At 60.3% G+C, this 24,001-nt stretch overlaps 2 protein-coding genes across 2 annotated transcripts; both read right to left on the bottom strand.

Moving 5' to 3' along the window:
- Nucleotides 1–2,113: 2,113 nt before the first annotated feature.
- SHISA8 (shisa family member 8) lies at nt 2,114–7,190 on the bottom strand (the record flags this gene model as incomplete). The annotated part of the gene is made up of 4 exons (XM_081249488.1): nt 2,114–2,612; nt 2,980–3,126; nt 3,899–4,032; nt 6,667–7,190. 4 exons carry the CDS (start codon nt 7,188–7,190, stop codon nt 2,218–2,220), a joined length of 1,200 nt encoding a protein of 399 aa, XP_081105614.1. The 3' UTR covers nt 2,114–2,217.
- Nucleotides 7,191–16,131: 8,941 nt separating this feature from the next.
- Nucleotides 16,132–17,556, bottom strand: TNFRSF13C (TNF receptor superfamily member 13C; the record flags this gene model as incomplete). The annotated part of the gene is made up of 3 exons (XM_081248960.1): nt 16,132–16,313; nt 16,809–17,132; nt 17,406–17,556. The coding sequence occupies 3 exons, from the start codon at nt 17,554–17,556 to the stop codon at nt 16,132–16,134; spliced, it is 657 nt and encodes a 218-aa protein (XP_081105086.1).
- Between the last annotated feature and the right edge of the window lie 6,445 nt (nt 17,557–24,001).

Genomic DNA, 24,001 nt, shown 5'->3' with positions numbered 1-24,001 from the left:
GTGCGCATCACCTCAGCTTCCACTTCCATGTGTGCAGAATGGGGATGACAGTCTGCGTTTGACCAAGTCCCCATAAGCTGTTGGCCAGTTTGAGTGACACAGCATACATGAAGTGCCAGTTTATGGTGAGGGCCTAGTGAGGCTGGTGAGGGGCTGGACCACAAGGAGCGCTGGGATGGGGGAGTGCTGGGCCCTGGGGGGAGGCGGGGTCAGCAGTGCCACATCGGGATAAGCCTGGGGGCTGAAGTGCATGGTCCGTGACCTGGCCCGGCTGAGAAATGGGCCAAGTCCCTTCAGCTCTCGAAGCCACTCCGTTCTCTGAAGGGCAGTCACAGCAGACCACACTGTCCCACAGGCCAGAGCAGCCCAGGGTGGGGCTGGCAGCTGTAGCTGGTCCTTGTCCACAGTTACTACAGCAGCGTTTTCAGTGAAGGCCTGGCCCCCTGGGATGTAGATCCAGGGCCCTTGGGACTGAGAATGAACCAAGAGGTCATGCCCACCTCCCAGCATAGCCTAGCCAGGGCCTATGTCACCAGGGTGGGTGGCCATGGGTGGCTGATACGTGCCCAGGAACCCAGTCCTTTTGTGAGTCTCTGCAGGATCCATGGCTCAGCACCCCTCCCCCTCCCCCAGCCGTATCTGTACGGCTGCAGGATAGTCCCGGGGGCAACCCCATCCTGGGTTGAGGGTGTGAGGGCTGCCTCCCCTGTAAGCCATGGGGGTCCTCACTGCAGGCATGACCATGGGCTTTGGGCTCTGTTCTGCCCTCGGGCTTCTGGGCCTTGGTTTCCTCAACGGATGGAAGAAACAGCAAGGTGGACCCTCCTACGGCTGAAGAGCTGGTGGGTTTGGTGGCCTCAGGGCAGCCCAGCCAGCAGGAGGAAGGCCTGAGACTGCCTGTACCCTGGGCGCAAGGACCCCTCTGCCAACACACAACCTTCCCTCCCCGACACCGCCTGCTGCTGCCATCCCACCACCAGATTCCCAGTGGTTGCAGACTACAGAAGAGTCCTCAACTGGAGTCAGTTGGGTGACCTTGGCAAGTTGCTTAGGTCTCAGGACCTCAGTTTCCTCTTCGGTAAAGCCACACACCTATGGGGCTTTTGTGAGGATTAAATGGAAGAAATAGCAGCAAATGGTGGCCATTGTTATTAAAACAGTATACCAGTGCCTAGGATACACACAAGGGAAACTTCGTTGAGGTCACACAATGGGGTCACACACATAACCCAGCCCTCAATCTCCCCACCAGTGCCTGGCACAGACAAATCTGATGCACGCAGGCTGTTGGCAATGCCCTGGGCCATGGCCAGGTGCTGAGCCTGCCTGGCAGGAAGGGGGAGGGCTGGCAGTGCCAAGCATGAGTGGGGTGAGCACGCTGGTGGGGGCACTGCCAAGGCTCTGGGTCCAGCATCCCCATCCCCGTTTTCCCCTAGAGCAGCCACCAAGATTAGGCTCCCCCATCCTGAGTACCAGCTGTCTACTCGGCCCACAGCCCACAGCCATCAGGGGGGTGGCCCTGGGCCAGGCTGGCCAAGTGGCCAACAGCCCAGGGGCCGGCCCAGGGCCAGAAAATGTCAATGAGAATCAGCCAACTCAAGCTGTAGAGCAGGTGACCGGCTGGAAGGGGCTCACCTCCATTAAGGGGCATGGACCCTCAGGAGCCCACCAGCCCTCTCCCCTGTGCCCAGCCTCAAGATGGCTGGGGCCTAACTGCGCCCTCTCCCGTGGCTCCTACTGGTGTGGACATTAAGCCTGGCATTCAGCCCTGACCACCCTCTCCAGCTGCTTCTCCCTGGCTCCCAGAACCCTTGCCCACCGGCTTCCAGGAGCAGTCCTCTGCTATTGCACATGCTGTGCCCTCTGCTGGCACTGCCGTCTGTCCCGTCAATGACCAGTGCCTCCGCCATCAGCGCCTCGCAGAGCCAAGCTGGGGCTCCTTTATTCTCAGGGGTGGTAGTCACAGAAAAGGGTTTATTTACACAAGGAACCCGGGCCCTAAGGACCCCAGGACGGAACCACTGGCTTTACCCAAGTGGGCCTCTTAGCCCTGCAGGCTCCGAGGCTCCCAGTCCAGTGGGCAGGCAGAAGGGCTGGCCTTCATGGCCAGCACCCCTCCTTCCGGTAGCCTGGGCCCCCCGATCAAGCCCATGGCGAGTCCCCCAGGCAGAAGAGGGCTCCTGGCGATGCGGTGCCTCAGAAACAGCGGCCCCTTCTTCACACGGTGACCTCGGCTTTGCTGTTGGTGCTCAGGTGCCGAGGTCCGCGGCTGGCGCGGCCATAAAGGCCAGGGGGCTGCGGGCTGAAGGCCTCGGGCAGCTTCTCCACGCTGAACTGGCGCCGGGGTGCGTCGCCGGGCCTCCGGGGCGCTGAGGAGGTATGAGCCGCCAGGTGGCCGCGGGGGGCGGGCTGGGCCGGGCGGCCGTCCGTCCAGGCCTTGTAGTGGCCCGATGGGGTGGGGCCGGCGGGGGGCGCGTAGGCCGGCGGGGCCCAGGGGCAGGCGTCGAGCAGTGCAGGCAAGTCCTCGGGGGGCCTCCGGGCTCGCGCCGGGAGGGTCGGCGCGGAAGCTTCAGTCGCCGGAAAACGCTGGTAGAAGTCCCGCGGGGAGGCCTCTGCGGGGACAGATGGGCGTGGGTCGGGGCGTGCTCAGGCCCCGGGGGCGGGGCCTCAGCGCCTCCAGGCTGGGACAGTCCGCAGGGTCCTGGGTCTCAGCCCCACCGGGGAGGGGTAGGGCGGGGACAGGCCGCTGGCGACTAGGGCTTCCTAGGCCCGGGACTCCAGATTCGGCGACGGGGTCCCAGGCAGGCGGCCTGATCGGGGGTGGGGTACAGCCGAGGCGTGGCAGCCGATTGGCGTAGGCGCGATGCGGAAGCTGGGAACTTTAGAACTCGAACTGGGACCCCGAGCCCTGCAGTCTAGGAGCTTGGACACCCCGGGTGCGGTAGGCCCGGCGCTCTGGGCACAAACCTGGCCACTCACCTGCGGCCTTGAGCGCGGCTGCCTTGAGGGTGGCGTACTTGGCGTAGTCCGGCTGCCTCGTCAGGCTGCCGCCGCCCTGCAGCCGCGGGGTGCGCGGGGGCCCCGCTGTCGCTGAAGCCAGGGGCACGTTGATGGGGCGTTTCTTGTCTGGACGGGGGAGGGAGGAGATGAGACTCGGCCCGCTGACTGGAGGTCACCCTGCCCCTGGGCTACCACCTCTTCGCAGCCCACCCCCCAGCTACGATTCAATGAGAGCTTGTGAGATGACTTAGGAACTTACGCCTTCGAGGCTGAGAGCAGAGCCTGACTCTTGAAGACAGACTCTCCAGTGCCTGGGACAGGGCCTGGCTCAGAATAACGGGAGTAACAGCAGCCAGCCCTGAGCGGGTGCTCATCTAACCAAAGACTTGCCAGCATGTTCCATTTGAGCCTGGCACTGAGGCCCAGGACCTGCTTCTCCCAGAGATGAAGAGAATGTTTGAGCATTGGAACCCATGCTGGGGGGAGGGGAGGTGCTGTCAAGCCTGCCTCACCAGCAGGAGTCCAAGAGGGAGGCACCAGCCTGAAGGAAGAGGCCCACAGGAGGCCACAGACTTGGGCCAGTCGGACCCCAGGGCACTGAGCCAGAGCCTAGAACCAGGCAGACCCCAGAGCCTGAGCTGGGGATCCCCGAATCTAGAATCTTCCTCACAGAGTCCCTGAGGCTGGACGTTGCAGGACCCGTCGAGGGACCCTGGCCAACAAGAGGAGCTGACTAGCTTGCCCACTGCCCACTCACACACCTGCAGAGGCAGGCAGCTCACTTCTTGGGAAACAGCTCACAGCCTCAGCACACCCCTTCCCCTGCTCCCAGGCCCTCCTCAGACAAGGGTGGCTCGGCTCTGTAGATCAACAAACGTCCTCCCGCTAGTCTACACACCTGTGCTCTTGTGGAGGGAGCCCCGGGGGAGGCCATCGCCCATCTGCACCTGGACACAGCTACCCAGAGGTGGGTCCAGAGGTGGAGGCAGTGGCTCCTGGGGGCCAGGCTGCTTCAGAAGTTCTGTCAGTGTCCTGTGGGGAAAGAGTGGTGACAAGCAGCCCTCCACGCCTCCTGCTTCCCCATCAGCCAGGTCTGGTCTATCAAAGGCCAGCCCCGGCCATCGCTTCTCACTGTGTGGCCCTGGGCAGCTCTTTCAACCCCTCTGGCCTCCCTTCTCTCCTGTGATTGACCTCATACATCCAGTTTCCCCTCCCAGGCACGACCTGTAGCCTCCACATGGCCAGTTCTCAGAGTAGGTCAGGAAACCAATGGGGTCACCAGGGCCACCTTATTTTCCAAAGGCTCCCCTCCTCCCCTTTCTGGAGTCCACTCCCCAAGACCCTCCATGTTGAGCCTCCTCTCCCAACACAATCTCTGTGAGTGTATCAGGCTCTTGGAGTTTGTTTGTGCCACTCCCTCTGGCATCAATTACTTTCCTCTATCTCCTCCGGGAAAACTCCTACTCATTCTTCAAACCCCACCAGAGCACTTCCTCTACCAGGAAGCCTTTCTACCCGCCTACCTAACGCCCCTCCTGCAGCAGGGGCTTCTGCTGAGTTCTGGGACAGAGCTGCCAACACAAGCACGGAGGACAGACGAATGAGGGGAAGTAGGAACCAGGAGAGCCTGCAGTGGCAGCCCCGCACCAAAGGCTGTGTGACCTTGGGCAGCCGCCTCCCTGGCTACCAGGACACCCAGCCCCCACCCAGCTGTGACGGAATCCGACTGAGCCTTCCCCACAGACAGCCAGACCCAGCCTTCAGCCCAGCTGCCTTCAGAGCCCGGAACCCATGATTTTCTCCTAGCTTGGTCTCTCCCTCCTGGAGCTGGGGCCTCAGATGATTGATTCATGAAGAAGCACACTGGAGGTGGGACACCTGGGGTGGGCGCAGTTTGCCTGCAATGTGGCAGGGTCTGAAAGTCTCCTAGTGCCTGCCTGAGTTGACCTTCATGCCCTGCCCACTCCTCAGCTGCCCACACCTGTGGTCTCATCTCTGAGCAAGCCGTCACCAACCAGCCCTCCCAAACACCTGAGCAATTTTCATGCCTCTGAACCTTTGCAAAAACTTTCTCCAAAGACAGACTCTGACTCCTCACCAAACCCTCTGAGAAGCCTTCCCTGACCATCAACCTCAACATGGCAGAATTAAGGGTGCGACTTGAGGGGAGGGCAGGGGTTCAGAGCATACCCACACACGAACTCAAGTTAGGCTCCAGGTCTCCCCAGATAAGAAGCAGGAGTCAGGGCACACAGGACCCTAAAGCCCAGAAAGAGGAAGGCACTGGCCTGGGCCTCACAGCACATCAGGGGTGGTCCAGCTCTTCCTGAAGCATTACTAGACCTGTTTCCCGGTCCCCTGAGGATGAAGTGGGTTCCAGTGAATGAGTCACTAGGCTGCCCCAGCCACCCCCACTACACCATCATGGCCCTCAGTTCCTGCTGCCCCACTCTGGTCAAGAACAGGCCCCGTCCTCTCCCCCTCACCCAGCATGAGGCTCCAAGCTCAGGAAGTCCAGGCCCTGCTTCTGAAGCATCCAGGACCCAGGCTGACAGCCACCACATTGCACATCACGGATGCAGCACAGTAGCTGAGGCCAGGGTTCCAGGCCCAGCTCTGCCCTACAGCTGTCTTGGAGCTGGTGGACTAAGTGGTCTGGGGGACAAGGGATGCCGTGCAGTGCCAAGGAAGCCCTCTTGCCCTTGAGGTCTAGGAGTGGGGAAGCATCCACACCTAGCCCACCCAGGCATGGGGGCCTCTCTCCACTGTCACTACTAAATAGCAGCCTGTCGTACACCATGTCAGCGGCCCACACATCCAAGGAAGCAGGGACCTGGGTGAGCAAGTGAGGAGGGTGCAGGGCCCAGGATAGGGGGTTGGCTGGGGGCATGTGAGTGTCTTGGGGGCAGGGGGGGCATGGGTGAGGCTTCCAGGGTCAGGACACAGAATCCCAGAGCCCCTATCCCAGCTGAGGAAGAGAACCTGGGTCCTGTGGCCCCCACTTCACATGAAACTCAGAACTCAGCTAACACCTGTCTAGGCCTCACCAAAAACGAATCGTACCCCGCCACATACACACTTCAGGTCCGCTTCTACACAGGGGGATACCCTGACCCTGCCTGGGGCGCTGAGTGGGGTGAGTGGGGAGGCCTTCTAAAAACCCTGGGGAAATAAGGTCAGGCCTGAGTCACAGCTATGCGGGGTGGGAGGGGAGGAGGGAGGGACAGTGGGGGGAGAGCCAAGAGAGCTATAGAAAATGTCCCTTCCCTGGGGTCCCACGCCTCCACCCTGCCCTAGTGGGGCTCGGGCCCCAGGTCCCCTCCCCTAGGCGCGGATCCTGTGCTCTCAGTCGAGCGACCTGCCTTCCCCGCCCACTCCGGAGGAGGCGGGAGCTGCGGGGGAAGGCGGCCCAGCACCCAACTCCCGCCGGAAGGTCAAGGGGAGACAAAGCGGTATCAGCTGTCTCCTTCCGTGAAGGGGAGGTGGGGGGAGAGAGAAACCTGGAGACAGAGCAGGGAGGGAAAACCTGGAGGAGGGGGCTGCTGAGAGGACCAGAGTTTCGGAGAAGGGCGGGAAGGATGAAGGATCGCGAGGGGGCGCCCACCTGGCAGGCCACCTGTCCCTAGGCTGGGAGGGGATCCCGGGCCCCGGCCGGCGCGCTCTCACCTGGTCACGGTGCGCCGCGCGCGCGGGCTGTGCGCCCTCTCCAGGCCCAGGCGCGCCCCGATGCCGGCCAGCACGAACAGGGCGGCGACGCCGCACACCGCGTAGACGACCGTGTGGCTGCGTTCGCGGCCCGGGTCCCGGGGCACCGTGGTGTCGCGGGCACGCGCGGGAGGCCGGCCAGTCTGAACCCAGGCCGGCGTGTCGTAGTTGGAGCAGCGGTTCTGGTCAAGGCGCCGCGGCCCGTCGTGGCAGCAGAAGCGGTAGCCGCACGTGCCGCAGCAGAAGTTGTAGGCGCCCGAGCTGCAGTTGAAGGGCGGGTCCCACTGCCCCATCACGTCGTAGTAGCCGCGGCAGCGGTCGCCCCCGGCCGGGGCCGCCGTGCCAGGCGCCGCCGGTTCCTGCTCCTCGGGGGACCCCGCGCCGCCCGACGGCGGCCGCGCCAGCAGCAGAGCCAGCCCGAGCGCGAGCCCGAGCGCCGGCGAGCCGCGGCCTCCGCGCAGCCCCCGCGCCCAGGCCCGCTCCATCGGGCCCGCGCCTTCGGCTACAGCACCCGGCGCATGGCGGCGCGCCGCGCTCCGGGCCCGTTCGCCCGCGCCCGCAGGGATCAAGCCCGCCCTGCCGTCCTGGCGCTGGCTCCCGGCGGACACCTCCTCGGTCGTCAGCCTCCTGAGAGGACCCCAGACCCGGGTGGGCTCGCGGCGCCGCGCCTCCGGTGGGCGCGTCCTGCGCCGAGCCTCACCTCGGACCCGAGCCAGCCAGTCCGCGCCCTGGGACTCCTCCCGGGCAGGGCGGCGGGTCTTCGCCTGCGCTCGGTCCCGGCCTCTCCCCGGCCCGGCGGGTGTGCGGATCTGGGGCCTAGCGGGGGCGGCGGGCCGCCGGGCACGGCTGCCTTCCCGCCGCCCGCTCCGCGCTGCCCGCGCTCTGGCTGCGGCTCCGGCTCCGCGCGGCCTCGGGCGGGCGGGGGAGGGAGGGAGAGAGCGGGGGGGAAGGGGGGTAGGCGGGAGGGAGGCAGAGCCGGGGAGGAGCGCGGCCGAGGCGACGGGAGGGAGGGGGCGCGGCAGGGCCCGCACAGCCTGGGTGCCCCACCAGGGACCCTCCCCGAAGGCCTCCCCCAAACATTCCCCGGAACTGGCGCTCCAGAGGGTTCAGCTCAAGGCTCGCGGAACTGTTACTTCGGACATTACGCCCGCCGCGGGAGCGCTTCTGTTCACAGGTGCGGGGACTGAAGGGACCCAGCAGCCCCAGAGAGTCGTTGCTGCCCACCCGCCTTCCTTCCCGTCCGCTCCATCAGTTCCGATCGAGACAGAGGTGTGACTTGAGGCAGGGAATGTTAAATGGGAAGGAAACTCCCAGCAGAGCCGCAGCAGAGGGCCAAGTATGGGTCCCCTCCGCGCCACCTAGGGAGGAGCTTTAACCCCGGGACGCACACCCTGGTCCAAGAACTTCTCAGGCGCCGGACTGGGGTCCTGGGGTGACCCCACGCCTATGGGCAATGGACCTGGCCTGGTCGGCGCCCTCCTGGGATCTCTGCGCCACCCCAGGTGTGAAAGGGAGGAGATTGGTTTAGCCCCTGCCTTGGATGAGGACAGCAGGGCGTCGCCTGGGGGCAGAGCCATGGGCAGACCCTTTTCCCTGGTCCCCACAGGATGCTCAGGTCCTTTCTCAAGCCCGGGGGAAGAGGGTGAGGGGCAGGTATGGAACCTACTCGGAGCACTACTCGGTTGTGTTTTTGAAGTTGGTTTTAATTGGAGAATATGACCCGAGCCCGGGTGCTTTGCTTTTCTCTGCCTGTTTCTCATTTTAACATCAAAAACTGCCCGTTCTGGGGGGCATGGATCAACACGGGGCCTCCCACTGTCTAGATGGGAGCATCAGGAGGGCAAGGGCTGCATGGGCCACTTCCCCGGTGTTCCCACACACTGCAGGCCTCTGCCGTATTTGCTGAATGAATGAAGTGAAGTGACTCTAGTCTCTAGTTTCAGATAAAGAATTTGGGCTCCTAGGGTCCTTCCTGCTCCCCCTTGCATCCTCTCTTCACTCAGCAACTGGGATCAGCTTATAAAAATGGAGGAGGTGGAGGGAGGAAGAGGGAGAAGGATTTACATTTAAAGGAGGATCAAGTTTTCTGCTGATGAGATGAGGGGCTGACAGGCTAATTTCAGGGCTAAAACGGGAGGGCGGGTGACCTCCCTGTAATACCCTCCCCCATCAGCGTGATTCCTTGTGCCCTGGCCAGAGACAGCCTGCTCCTCCCCCCTCCCCCCACAAACGTGCCCAGCCCAGAAGACCCTACCCCATTAAAAGACTTTATTACCATTTTAGAGAAAAAAGAAAATAGATGAGCAAAGGGATAAAATGAAATTGCCTTAATCCCACCACCAGGGACAACTGATCCTTTACATACTGTTTTGTAACTGGTTTTTAGTTTTCTTTTTGCTGTCAAACTTTCAGATTATTATTCTGTTTATTTATATATTATAACTATATTTTCTGGTGCATCCTTTTCTGCTTTCTTAGCTGGTATTCCTAGACATGGAAACCATGGCACAAACTGTCCAGTTTGTATCAGTGCCCCCGTCACACGCTGCCAAGCAGTCCTCTGTGTTACTGGGTCTTGGAAGGTGACTGCTTCTCCCCCGCTTTCCCACCCTATTGCTGGGCACTAGGTTTAAAGAGGCTTGTCGCTGCCCCCTGGGACTGTGGCTTCTTCCCAGGTAGGATCACCCTACTGGGCCCAGAACAAGTCTTGCAGTGCTTTCCTCCCTGGGCCCCTCTCTCGCCCCCACTGTCCTGGCATCACTGGGTGCTCTGCTCAGCTTCCACCCCAAGTTGACTGTAGTCAGGAGATATAGATATATATATATATATATCTCCATTTATCCAATGAAGGATCTGGCTTTTAGCTGCCCCCTCCACCGTGCCCCCAAGGGATTGATGTCCAACCTCCAACTCCTCCCCACATCCATCCTCCCCATCTCAGTCTTGTTCAGTGGTCAGCCAGGAACAACAGATGCCCACATCTACCAGGTCTGTGCCAGGCATTCCATGCCCTCTCCATGTGAACACATAGCCTTGCAGTGGGGGAAGCAGGAGAGGGCAAATGCAAAGACAGACCACAGCTAACTGGCTGAGCCCTGGGGTCTGGCCATTCATTCAGCTGACTTGCCCATGTGCTGGGCAAGGGGATCTAGAGAGGGGGCAGTCCAGCTAAGGGGGGATCCCTTTGCCCAGGCTGTCCTCCCTGGACCCTGCGGTCTCTCTCCAAAGCAAGGCACCAGAGCACCAGCCCCTCATCTCCACTGCCCGCCGTCCCCAAGCCTGTGTCACCAAAAATCACCCATTGATCCAGGCTTAAAATAACCCCTGGCATCTGCAGCAAGCCCCATGTGGCGGGCAGAGGAGCCGTGTCTCTGTTCATGAAGGGAACCTGCCCCCCGAAAGCTGGCAGCTGGAGTGTGCGGGTGTCTGAGTGTGCTCACGAATGTGAGTGAGAGTGTGCATGTCTGGTGCTGGCACAGCTATGAGAGCCTTCCCCGCATGTGGACATGTGTGTACATGTGTATGTCAGTGTGGATATGCCTCTGAATACATGTTCTTCCCTCACTGTTGAGTTCTCGCCTGGTGTCCGGCTCTGGCTGGGCAGGGCTCAGGGTCCTGAGAGGAGAGGTTGTGGACATTAAGGAAAACCTGTCCTGGGCCTCAGTGTCCTGATTTTAGGTGGTAGGTCACCAGTCTGCCCAGCCCTCCTAGAGAGAAACCCAAGACCCAGGGAGAAGAAATGACTTGCTGTGACTGGCACACAGCCTGGAAGGGCTGGGGTATGGCCTGGAACCTGCACTGTGAGCCCCAAACCTACCTTCTGGCCAGTTTAGTACAAACAGAGAGAGCAGCTGGAGGACCCCAGCCCAGAGGCCAGGCAAGTGTTCCTACCCACTGGCAGCACACCCAGTGCCTGACTAACGCCTGACACGACAACTCCTCCATAAGCCCCCAGGCCTTCCAACAGGTTGTTTCTTCCTGGAAGGCCTTTCCAGCCCCTCACACTGAGAGCTCCTATTTATTCTTCATTTTGTAACCAGACTAATGTGGGTTAGAATTCCTGCTCTAGTAAGACCAGTCGACCTTTCTAGGCCTCAGTTTTCTCATCTGCAAGATGGGCTGCTAGCTCCTCTTTGGCAGGGCTGCAGGGAGAAGCCAATGGGTCTCTGGATGAAAAACATCCAGGAACATGCAGCCTTTTGGGAGCCCCCGCCACAGCGGTGCTGAGAAGATTGTGATTGCCACTGTTGGTGCCATCCACAAGCCTCAAAGGCCTCATTCCCAAGCCCATCCTGCTTCTATTTTGTCCATGGTGGAGGGTTACGCAAGAAGCAGAGATTCTAGGGGACTATGTACTCCCTGCTAGTGCAGATGCGAAGCCAGTACCGGGAGGGGGTTCTGGAGGGGAGGGCCCGAGGCTCCTTTGTCTCCATGAGAGGCAGCTCATGACTCAGGCTCCAGCTGCCTGTGGGAGGGAGGGGACCCCCGGGCTCCTGAGGTCGCGAGGGAGCGGGGGTTCGGGGTGGTGGTGCTGGGAACTGGAGCTCAGCTTCCCTTCTTAATTCCGCATCACCCAATGAAGGTGCATATCCGGAGCTGCCCACCAAGACCATAGCACGGCAACAGACCCAGAGAGGACCGTGCTCGGCAGAGGCCATACAGCGCCTCCACCCGGGACAGGTGCTCCCTGACCCACTAGCCTGCCCATTCCTAGGACACACCTCCGAGGTCAGCTCCGAGCCCGGAGCCGGAGGGCGGGGGACGGAGTGGGGGAGGCCACCTCTCCCCAGAGTCGGGGCCATGCCCTGCATTTGGACCCCTCCTGGCTCGGGCCGCGGTCCTCGGGCCTCGCTTGAGGATGGGGACCCCGCGTGAGCGCGGTGGTCCAGAGTTTAGAGAGGCTATAGTTGGTCTCGATGTCTCCGCTCATTTGTGGCCTCCCTTTTTCCCTGCGGGTGGGCCTTGAACCCTCCCCTTCCACATGCTCCTGACCCCGCCCCTTTCCTGCTACCTGGAGGCTCAGGGTTCCTCAGCCCCACCTCTCTTGACCCCGCCCTCACCGAGCCTATAGCTCTGGCCCCACCCTCCCCATCCCACAGGCCTGCCTTCCGGTGCCTGAAGGCTGGCGGTCAAAGTGCCACCGGTCTCGCTGACCGCAGGAGCCGCCGAGATAGACTTTCACCTGCCCTGGAGTCGCTGGCACCATCCTAGATCCATGCAGGATGCCCGGGGCTGGTCCTCAGAGTCTCTGCAGCTCAGGGGAGTGAGGAGATGCTCAGAGGCCCGCTGGGCCCCGGGACCCCTGCAGAGTCCCCGAAAGAGCATGGGCTGGAACACAGGCATGGGTGTCCTCCTGGCTTCTCGACTCTCCATGTGACCTTGGGCAGTGGTTCCTACCCCCCAACCTCCCAACCCCCGCTTCCCCACCCCCAGGTCAGGATCAGGCAGCTGGGGAGCTGGCTCAGATTGGAGAGAGGTCAGATTTCTGCTCTGGGTGAGGGAGACTTTGGTCTGAGCCACCAACAATAGAGCAAAGTGGAGTGAGCTCCCACCTTGTGCCCAGAGAAGGGCCAGAGGGGTCTGGTGGCCTCTCAGAGGTGACAGAAAGGGTGAGACCAAATGATGGGGCTGGAGGAGCACTGGGTACCCTGAGGTGGGTGCCCCTGTGTGCCATGGGGCAGAATCACAGGGAAGGTTCTGACAGCCTCACCTGGCACTCAGGGGCCACAGTGCCCAAGTCTTCAGCCCCTCCTCCTGCCCCCTCTTCTCTGCACCTTTGCACACAGTTCCTTGGGCTAAGAATGCCCTTTCTCTGCTCTGTTCCAGCAGGAAAACTCCACAGAACTCAGGGCATACCTCCTACTCTCCAAAGCACTCTAAATGCTAAATTAGTCACCCCCCCTCCCTGGGACTTCTCCAGTGGTGCAGTAGTTAAGAATCTCCTGCAGGGGACACGGGTACGAGCCCTGGTCCGGGAACATCCCACATGCCGCACAGCAACTAAGCCCCTGCACCACAACTACTGAGCCTGCGCTCTAGAGCCCGTGAGCCACAACTACTGAGCCCATGTGCCACAACTACTGAGGCCCATGCACCTAGAGCCCGTGCTCCACAACGAGAAGCCACCGCAATGAGAAGCCCGCGCACTGCAAGGAGGAGTAGCCCCCGCTCGCCGCAACTAGAGAAAGCCTGCGTGCAGCAACGAAGACCCAATGCAGCCAAAAATAAATAAATAAATAAATAAATAAATAAATAAATAAATAAATAAATAAATAAATTTATATATATATAAAAAAATTAGTCACTCCCCCGCTTGGGGCATTCCCTGGCTCTGGCGGGGATCACCCTGTCCTGTCATTGTGTCCAGCTCTGTCTCTCCCACTGGAATAGGACCTAATGGCAGGGTCTGAGGCTGACCTCCCGGCACTGACCAGAATGGTCCTGGCACAAAGCAGGCGTGCTGGGATCTGGTGTGATCAAGGGTGCAGTAAATAGATGAGCGATGGGAGTGGTAACTCCTGAGACCAGAGCCTCAGGCCAGCTCTGGGAAACTCACTTCCCAGAGGGAATTTCTAAGGGTTGGGGGCCCTGGGCAGAAAGGTGTCTGCATTCCAGGGAAGGAAGTAGAGGCACTTCTGAGGTGGAGACCATACTTTCCACATGACCTCTTTAATCTTGGACAACTGGTTGGTCCCCAGGCTCCGTTTTGAATATGGGAGATAGGCCCAAAGAGATGCCACAGCTTCTAAAGGCAAGGGCCATGTGGGGCCATCCTTCCTGAGACAGAGGGAGGTTAGGGGTCATGTCCTTCCTCCCTGGCCTCACCAGCTGGGCCTCCCCACCCCCAGCCTGAGCCGGGAGCTAGGGCTGCCAGGGCAGGAAGTGAGAAGTGCCTGCAGGAAGCCCCAGGAGGAACTGAGACTTCAGCCAACCCCGCCCCCCCGCCCCGTGGGGCCCTGGGGACCTCGGGGACACCTGACCCTCCATCAGGAAAAAACTGTCCAGAAACAGGCTAGTGGGAGGCGAGCTACTTCCCTCAGTTCCCATCCCAACAAGCAGCTCTCCCAGTCTATCGTGGATCCCTCTTACTGCAGAAAGAGACCAGTTGGGGAGGGAAATCTTTGAGTAGTGATAGAAACAAGGAGTAAAGCCTGGAGTCAACGCCTGGAGTCTGCTGCTCCCCAGGAGAGCACATGGGCCAGGGAATTTCTGGACAGGTAAGCGCCCGGGTGTAGCCCAGCTCCACCGCTGCTTATTGTATCTTGGGCCAGATCCCTTCACCTCTCTGGGCCTCTTCTTCCCTATCTGCAAAATGCGCCATATCATTCCTGCTCATGGATGTGAACTGGTCCAGATTTTCAGGAAAGCAATTTGACCAACAGGGGTCTTAAAAAAGGTCAAGGCCTTTTTAAAGCAATGACTCTCCTTCTGGGAAAGAGACTCAGTTTCCTTACCTGTAAAATGGGGGTGGGGGAGTGAGGACCCTCTACGTTGCCTTCCCAGTCCTACTCGGAGGGCCACAGGCCACGAGGACAACTTTGCCTCCAACGCCCCACCACCATTTTTCAGAAAAGGAAACTGAGACTGGACTAGGGGTTCACTGGGGACACGTTGGTGCCAGAGGTTTGCGTGTCTGGACCCCAGGGGTGTTCACACACTTGTTTTGCCTCCAGGGTCCACCCCCTGGCTCTGGTAGAAAAGGTGGGGTGAGACGGATGGCCGAGAACAGCTCAGACTCCCCCAACCCGGAGATGGAGGGAAGTGGAAAGCTGGGCCCATTCTGGGCCTGCTCCCCACCCTCCTGCCTATGCCGGCACACTGACCTCACCTCAGCCACCTGGTGGCCTGGGGGCAGGGAGGGGGCATCTGAGACGGGTTTGGGAGGAAGAGGAAGAGACTTAGATGTGGTAGTCCAGGTTCTGGGGCTCCAAATACTGCTGGCTGCTGACTATCTTCTGAGCTGGGAAAGGGGTGGGCAGGAAAGACAGGTGTCTGCTGGGCAGCTCTGATGGGCAGAAGGCAACTGATGCATGGAACAGAACATGGTCAAGATGGGAATTCCCTGGCGGTCCAGTGGTTTGGACTCCTAGCTCTCACTGCCGAGGGCCTGGGCTCAATCCCTGGTTAGGGAACTAAGATCTCATAAGCTGCGCAGCATGGCAAAGAAAAAACAAAAAAAAAAGAACATGGCCAAGAACCTACAAGTGGGACAAAATGGTACTCAGAATCCCATCTGCTGATTCCCAGTCCATCGCCCCTTCCCAGGGTGCTAAGCTGTGACAAATTCCAAGGACACTGTCCAGGGTGGAGTCCAGGTCAGGAGGTTCTAACCCTGTGTCCCTGTGTAGGAGGGTCGGCAGGAGAGTCAGCGGCTGACTGAGTGCACAGGATGGTCCAGAACTGGAAGAGATGGTCTCAGCTCCAGGCCCCAGAGCAAGGGGCACCACTGTCAGAGGAACAGTTCCACTGGGATGGTGGGTAACCACAGGGGGCTGGCACAGAGTGGCCAAGTGACCCAAGCACTTGGGGAGGACAGGCCACAAAGAGAAGGACACTCAAGGGACATCAGGTCCAGCTGGTTCAAGGCCAGAGGCCTGCCCTGGCCTCCTAACAAAGGAGTCTCTTGCAGGTCCTGGGCCCTGCCCTATGTAAAGCCCAGTGTGCCCTGGAGACAGCTGGGATTCCAGGTGGTCTCTGATGGAGATGCCTGTCAGTGTGCCTTCAGTGTGAATCTGCAGTCCAGCTCCAGAGGCTGTAGACTTCCTCCCAAGGGAAGAGAGGGCTTCCTCCCAAGGAAAGGGAGGGCTACAGCCTGGGGCTCTGGAAGCTACCACCAGGGTGAAAATGGCATCATAGGTCCTAGCAGATTGGGCCAAGCTCAGGGGTGACCCTAGGACACAGATACCGAAGAATCAGCACAACTCAGGCTATTTCTTAAAATCATCTTGTACTAAATCCCAAAGAAAACAGGTCAGTTGGTTACCCATTGCTTCCATTTGTATCAGTTTAAAAGCGGGACAGCTCTGAGAGCAAGTATTAAAAAAATACAACACCCAGCTACAAATTAAGTATCCACCCACTTGATCACTTTCCTAGATTCATTCTGGTTTATGGTGGCTTCCCCATGCTTAAAAAAACCCTCCTACAGAGTACACCAACCACTCGAAAGCACAGAGCTCAGCCACGACCTTTGAGGGCTGCCATAGATGGTATGATTTTAAGCCAAATGCTAACATGCCATACGATGCCATGCAGTCTGAACCCTGTGGTCTGCGGTGCCTGTGGTTCTGCAGGGTTAGCCGGGGAGCAGCATGGCTCCCAGAAAAGGGACGGGTGAGAGCTGGGGTGAAGAACCGAATTCAATCTCCAAGCTCCTGGCTGATGGCCCACAGGAAGGGCAGGGACCACCTCCTGCCCCCTCCGTCGCTACGGTTGCTCGGGGCCAGCCGTCTTAGTGGTCACCAGCTCAGTGGAACCCAGCTCTGTGGCTGGCACAGGGACGCTGTGGGCAGGTGGGGTGGTAGCTGGGTCTTCACTGGGCGGAAGCCAGGTGGGAGCTGTGGCATCCAGGGTCCCCGGGGAGAGGATGTTGTCACTGTCCAGGGGCTCTGGGGAGGTGGGAGGGGAATGCAGGGTCAGGATTGGGTCACAGCCTTCCCCCATCCCTGTTCCGGAAGCCTCCCTGGAGGAACAGCCCTCTGACTTATGAGAGAGAAGTCAGTTGATGAAGCCCCACTGTCGGGATTGGGGAGGGTGGCACATGATCGGCCCTCAGGACAGGAAGTGTCCAGAGAGAGGGCAGGACAGACCCCCTCCCTCGACCGGGCTCCCCAGCCTTGTGTCTCTTCCTCACACGAGTCTGGGACGCCAGAGCTGTGTCCCTCGCCTGGACCGGGGTCTGGGACAGGACTATTTCTCCCTGCTCAGCCTGAGACCCTCAGAGCGCACTCTTTGCCCCCTCTGTCAGCATCACCCCCTAGAGCCCTGCCTCCGCTTCAGACCTCCCCCACGCCTTTACCCTGCCCCTGCCCCTGCCCCTCAAGGGCCAGGTCTCCCCTCCGACGGCCCCCAGCCCTCTCGGTTCCCCTAGACGCGGAACTTACCATCCTGGTCTCCGTCCGGGGCCTCCAGAGCCCCTGGGGCAGCCGCCGCGCCGGGCCGCCGCCGTCGGCGCCTCCAGCTCACCAGGCCCAGCAGGACCAGGGCCAGCGCCAGGCCCAGCAGCGCGGGGGCACCGAAGAGCAGCGCCGGGAGCGGCAGCGCGGCCTCGGCCTCGGCGGTGGCCCCCGGGCCCACCGACTCCTGCGGCTGCAGCGCCGTCCCGGGCGCCAGGCTGCTCGGGCCGCCTGCTGGAGGGGACGGGCAGGCAGAGCACGGGGCAGAAGGGAGAGACGAGAGTGGAGGGGGAGGGTCGGAGGGAGGCGAGGCTGGGCCGCGGAGGGGAGGGACAGCCGGACGGGGCAGGGCAGGGGGAGGGGGAGAGAGGGGGCCGTGAGGGCCACGCGGCGATGGCTGGTCCCCATCCAGGCCCCAGCCCACAGGCCCCCCTCCTCGCCCGTTAACGCGATGCCCCCCTACGTCCTGGGACAGGTGGGGGTCATGCCTGCGACTCTGGTAGGGCAGGGGCCTCCTGGCAGAACCCTCCCTCCCCTTTCAGGGCCGCCATGCGTGCCAGTCAATCAGCGCGGCTCAACTCTTACCCGGTCTAGGCTCTGTCGTCCGGAGGAGACTGCAGGCCACACATTTGCGAACCAGCGGGTCGAAGCACTGGGTCTGCAGGCACCGCGGGGTGGCCGGCCTGTCTCTGCCCCCCAGGTCCCTCGCCCCTCGCTTCATGCTGCCAAAGCCCATGCCTGTCTGCCTACCCCGCTGGGACTGAGTCTGGCCTCTGCTGCCCCGTGGGGAGGAAACCGGGCGGGGCCACCACCCACCCCGCCCTCCTGCCTGCTGGGGTGGGACCAGGTGGGGCCACTCTTAGCCAGGGCCCCGGCACCCCAGACCTTCTATCTGTGGTTTCTCCATTCAACCATCACCCCCAGACAACCGCTGGGCGGGCCCTCTGCTGGGCACTGAGATGAGGCTGGGGCTCAAACCAGGGCCTGCCCTTGGGGAGCAGAGGATGGATCCCTTAATCGGGACACAGACCTCTGGGTGGCCTCCTCTGTCCTGCTCCCCAAGGCCAACCCAGAGTCCTAGACCATGCTCACCAGGCATCTCCCCCCCACCTGCCTCCTCCGGGGAGCCCTCCTGTCCTTCTCAGGCAGAGCTGCTCGGTTCATCAAACACATCCTGAGTGGCCACACTGTACCAGGCCCCAGACGACTCCCACACTGGAGGTGGTGATGGGGGAGACAATGCCTCACGGCAGCGGCATCAATGAAGATGATCTCCACGGAGGGGACAGGAAAGCTTTGTGCAGGAGATGATGAGAAGGTGTTTGCTAGGTGGAATGAGGTCTAGGGGAGCGCCCAGTGTGAGCAAGGGCCTAAATATGAAGGCCAGGGAGTACTGGGACCAGAGGCCCTTGACTGAGAGAAGCTGGGACTCTGGCTGGAAAGGCCCTGGGGAGCCATGAAGGGCTTTAAGCAAGGCGTGTCATAGTCAGATTTGCCTGACTATGGTTAGCGAGGAAACACTGGCTGGAGTAGAGGGCACAGACGGGGTAGGTCCAGGGACAGCTCGGTCTCCAGATCCTAAGCAGGAGCGACACTCAGATCAACAGATGAACAGACAGACGAACAGACCAACGCCCAGTAGGCAGGAGGTAGCTCACCCACCCCACTCCTTTTTCTCAGGGCTGTGTGTCCAGGCTTGCTCGCCTCTGTGTCTCACCGAGGCCCCTCCTGTCTGTCTCTACTCCCTGGTGTTTAGGGCAGACCCACCTGTCTCTCACCTGTGTCTCTCAGACTGAGTCTCAGACAGACACACAAGCCCCCTCGACCTTCCTGGACATATGCTGCCCCCTCCCTGGGGGCAGGGGCTGGCAGAGAGCCTCAGCATGGAGCACGGACTTAGAGCCTCAGGGTGGGCCATACCAGACCCCTAAGCACAGAGGAAGGTGCACAGGAAGGTGCACCCCTGGAGGTGCACAGAGGAAAGAGTAACGGTCCCGGGGGCAGGGAGGGGGCTGAGGGGTAGGAGGAGATCTTTAGCCGTTCAAGGGGGAGGGAAACCTTCCAGGCAGAGAGAGGGGATGGGCAAGGCCAGAAGCACAGAGAGGGGCAAGGGGAAGCTTGCTCTGGGAACAGGCATGGCCACTGCCTCAGGGGGAGGCTGCAGATGGGCAGGGCCAGGCCTCAAGCCACAGGCCTGGGGCAGTGAGGGGCCCCAGGAGGTGTTTGAGTCGGGGAGAGATTCTCTGAGCTTTGCCTTAGAAGGGACCCTCTCCCCGGCTGCTGTGGAGTCGGAGACTGGACAAAGTGGGCAGAGCTGGCACCATGGAGGCTGGCACCATAGCCTAGGGCCAGGGAACGAGCCAGAGCTGTTTAGGAGGAAAGAGGGATGCCATGGAGTGAGGGGAGCAAGGCTGGCCCCCAGGTTTCTGGCTCCGGGGACCCTAGGACTCACACAGAACCCTGAGTTGGCCGGCCTTGGGGAGCCCTGGCCCACTGCCTCTCCGTCCCCTACCCACGGGCCAGCAACTCCGTGGCAGGAAGGTGTAGGCGGTGGGGCAACTGCAAAGGAGAAGTGGGTCTGGGGCGGTGGGTGTGGGTGTGAGAGTGGGTGTGTGGTGAGGGGGTGGGGAACCCGGGGGTGGGGAACCCAGAGCTGGAGAGGAGTCAGGGCAGGGAAGGCCCTCCTATGGGGCAGAGGGGCGGCGGCGAGGCTGGAAGACTGCGCCCCAATCCCTGCCCCATCGCCATCGCTACGGATGCTGTTATGACATGTTACCCTAAGGACTGCAGGGCCCTTGCTTGCATCAGGCATCTCTTTTAACCCAGTGGAGGGGGCTGGGTCTCGGGAGCCTGGAGAGGGAACCTATCCCTGGGTGAGGGTGGAGCCAGGTCTGGGGTCGTTTACTTGAGCCATCACTGCAGGGGCTGCCCCGGCCTCTGTCTCATATCACCGTGGCTGCTCTGACTCTGGGGGAGAGTTGGGACGCTGCTGGTCGTGGACCCTGCGCAGGACACGTGTCGATGGAGCATGCGGGCACCTGGCTCCGGACAAACCTTTTCACTCGCGCCTCCTAAACAGGGAAGCGGGAGGCCTCGAATCTCTGGACGACTTAGGAGTTGTTAAGAAGAGAAATTTCACCATCAGACCAACGTGGTAAAAAGTTATTCCTCAACGTATTCTTGTTTTTTTTTTCACATAGCTCTTAAGTCAATTGATTTTCAAAATTCGTCTTCTACATCACTTTTTAACTATGAGATGTGAGCAAGAGAGAAGAGTTAAGGTTTCTAAAATCAATGTGGTTCAAGCAAAGTTCCCTTGTTCTTTCGATAGTTTTTACTTTAAATAATTTGGTATCATCACCTCAATGCATGTTAAAGCAGAAAACGAGGGACTTGGTTGCTGAAAAACCCTTCGAATTCAATCTATCAGTGTTCTCAAATTTTCATTCATTGATGAGTTTTTTTAAATAGACGATTAATTTGAGTCTGTCAGGGAAAAGGGAGTCTCCCTTGATCTGTATCCCTAAAATGCCCCCCACAATTCCCTCCCCATGGTTCTGACACAGGTGTTATCATCATGTAAGTTTTTCAGATGGGGAAATAGGGCCTCTGAGAGGCAAAGGGATGACCCAGCACGTTCGAGGTGGCCTGGATGGGGTCTGTGTCCAGCCGACTACGAAGTGTGGCCTGTGCCTTTCGTGCCTCAAGGACAGGACTGGGGAAGTGAGGAAACTCTGCCTGTTGGACAAGCTCAGTGTCATGGTGGGGGCAGTCCCCATGGACAGAGAGACCCAGCCCCCCAGATCTGGATGTGAAAGTGCTCTGAGACCCAGGATGCATGTATTCTGTACTGAAAAATTAGTTTTATTTGTCATTTTGTGAGTAATATCTGAACACAGTCTCATGAAAAAACCCTCAAACAATACAGAAGTCTATGAGTAAGAAGGGGCATTTCCCTGCTGCCCCCAGAGGGAGTCTTTTTTCACTTTGGAGTCTTTCATCCCAGTCTTATTTTTATGCCTTTAAATTCTCGTGTACGTGCAAAGAGAAAAACAGGTTTTGTGTTTCACAGAGGGGCCATGTGGTATGGGTTGTTCTGCTGGCCTTTCCCATCCCTGGGCCCGTCCTGAGTGCTGCGCTGGCTCTCTTGCTCCATCTTTTGTTTTTTTCTTGGATGGACCCGGGCCCTTGGCAGTGAGACCGCAGAGCCCTAACCACTGGACCGTCAGGGAAGTCCCTCTCGCTCCGTCTTATTTTGTCACAGCGGCTGAAGCCCCCAGAGTAGTGATTCCCTTTGCCTTTCTCGTGCATTAGCTCTGACATACAGCACACTGCCAGGAAGTGCCCCTCACCGGGGAGGGGGAAGGAGACGATGTTGGGCCTCTGGGTGAGGAGGAGAGGGTGGGAGAGGCAGGGAGATCAGTACAGATCCTGGTGAGGCCAGAGAGACCCCGGGGCCCCTCTCCCCCTGAAACCAAGTTATACGAGGGCAGGTCGTGCCTGTCCATGAAGCAGTTAGGAAATCCTCGCCCAGGCTCTTCCAGGCCCTTCTCTGCCTCAAGCCCCCAGTCTCCCTGCACACAATCACACACAGACACGTGCCGTCCAGGGGTTCCTGGCCAGAGCAGCCCCGGCAGTTCTCTCAGCCTGGCCCTAGGCTGGGGTACGCGGGCCCTCCATGGGAGGTCAGAAAGGAGACCCGGCCCTTTAGCTTCACGGCCACAGGGATGAGAGTCCCCACCTCCTGGGGTCAGGCCTGCAGGTGTGTAAGGTGGACAGAGGCAGTGAGGCTAGGGTGGGGTGGGGAGAGGAACAGGGAACTCCCCAGCGGTCATCCCTCCGCAGGCGCCATTCAGGGCACCACACAGGAGGGACAAGGCCACTGGTTCGGGGCCTCCTGGGGGCATTTGGCCCCTGTGTGACGCACAGGCCGACTCCGCGTGCAGACACCAGGTATTTACTGAGACCTGCTATGAGTCCGGCACTGTTCTAGGTTCTGGGGGGACAGCAGAGAACCACAGAGACAAAACGCCAACAGTAAAAGCACATAGTGGGTGAGGAGGTGAGAAGTGCTGGGGAGAAAACTTCAGGACCGAAGGGTGGCAGGGAGGGCCAGAGACTTGGGAAAGGCCCGGTGAGACCTCGGAACAGGGGGACAGAGGTGCGAGTGACCCCAGAAGGTGTCTGGGGAGGAGCAGGCAAGGCCCAGGGACCGACACAGCAACCAGGAAGGTGGCAGCGTGCACACTCACCACCTGCTTGGCCCTGTGCCCTGCGTGTCACCTGAATCCCTTGCCTCAATCCTGTGGGGGGAGGTGGAATTGTGATTCTTACTTTGCAAAGAACAGAGCAAGCCCAGAAGGAAAAGGGATGAACCAGGCAGCCCCTCGGCCCCTGAGCCCTCCCACCGCTGCTCCCATGATACAACATCTGGGGGTCGATGACACTGGGGGGTGGGGTCAGGTCCGGCACAGAAGAGGACCAAGTTCTGGGCAACCCCTCTGAGCCTGGCCTGGCAGGGCTGTTATGCAGTCAGACCAAACCTCTAGCAAATGCTAGCTCCCAGAACCCCACAGGGAAGGCTGCCTCCTGCCCAGGTCAGGGGCCCTGGGCATTGCCCACCCCCTCTCCCTCCCAGAGCTGGTCCTCAGGGACCCCCCGTCCATAGGGTCACACTCAAGCAGGACTCACAGATTTGGGACGTGCAGAGCCCACCACACTGTCTCCCTCAGCCTCTCCAAGTGTCTGTGAGAAGTCCTTTCATAATGATTCTCTGCTCGGCCCCAGGGGAGACTGACGGATGGCAGGCTGGGGTGGGGGGGGCAGTGTTTAAGTCAGCAGGCACCTTCTGGAAAGGGCCCCTTTGTGCTGGCCTGGCACCAGGTGTGAGGGGGGCCTTGACCTCAAGAACCTCCTGCGCTCACCTTGCCCACCGCCTCCCTGCACCCAACCACCCAACCCTCGGGGCCACCGTCTGTGGAGGGCCTGGAGGGTGTGCATGTGGCAGCTGCGGTGTCAGGCACTTCAGTTTCTCTGAGCTCACGAGAACCTCAGCAGGCCGTGGGGCTCAGGGATGGGAAGTAAGCCACCCCAGGTCACACTGCAGGTTGGCCGCAGACCCCAAGTCAATGGGACTCAAAGGCCAGGTCCTTTCCCACTGCATCACTTCCCCTCTGTGGCCAGGCTGCCCCTGCCTCTGCTCGCTGAGGGGTGGAGACACAGGTGCCATGCTGCGGAGCCCCCTCCCTGCAGGGAGGCCTTGTCTCCTGGGCAGAACCGGGCCTGAATGCTTGGGTCTGGGCCACCTCCTACGGAGAATGTGAGCTCCTTGGGCCTGGGCTCCAGGGCTGCCCACAACCAGGTGGCCTGAGGACACAAAAGAACCTGTGATCCTGAACAAGCCCAGCCCCTCTGACAGCCTGGATGCCTCATCCACACGGAGGGGGCCCAAACGCCCCACTCCCTCCTCTGTGCTCTCAGAGAGCCTGGACCGGGCAGCTCCCAGGCCCAACAGAAGGGCATCCCTTCCGGGAGCCTTGGGCTGCCCACCCACTCGGACCTGCTGCCCAGGGGTCCATGCCAACCCTCAATAACTGCCTCAAACATGACCACCCTGTGACCATGGCCAGCCCCAGAAGTCTTCCATTTGCTTGGAGTTTCATGTTTAAAATAACAGCTTCGGGGGCTTCCCTGGTGGCGCAGTGGTTGAGAGTCCGCCTGCCGATGCAGGGGACATGGGTTCGTGCCCCGGTCTGGGAAGATCCCACATGCCGCGGAGTGGCTGGGCCCGTGAGCCATGGCCCCTGGGCCTGTGTGTCCGGAGCCTGTGCTCCGCAATGGGAGAGGCCACAACAGTGAGAGGCCTGCATACCGCAAAAAATAAATAAAAAAATAAGTTAAAAAAAAAAAATAAATAACAGCTTCTGATTCTCAGTCCTCACAACCGGCTGGAAAAAAGGCATCAATTAGCCTGACCCCATTCTACAGATGAGGAAACCGAGGCACATCGACGATAAGTGACCTGCCTGAGATGGGGAGATCGGTAAGAAGCCAAGTGCAGCCTCTCCCGTCTCCCTCCACAGCACCAAGCGCCAATTCTGGGCACCACGGGGGCATAAAGGCTGGTCTTCTGTCACTTCCCTCGGTCAAACTGTCTCCTGGACAACGTTGCTGGCCCCTAC

This window comes from Mesoplodon bidens (assembly GCF_964165515.1).
Source record: "Mesoplodon bidens genome assembly, chromosome: 11".
NCBI classification, from domain to species: domain Eukaryota; kingdom Metazoa; phylum Chordata; class Mammalia; order Artiodactyla; family Ziphiidae; genus Mesoplodon; species Mesoplodon bidens.
The sequence above is the reverse complement of the archived record's forward strand: the minus strand, read 5'-3'. Positions and strand labels throughout refer to the sequence as shown.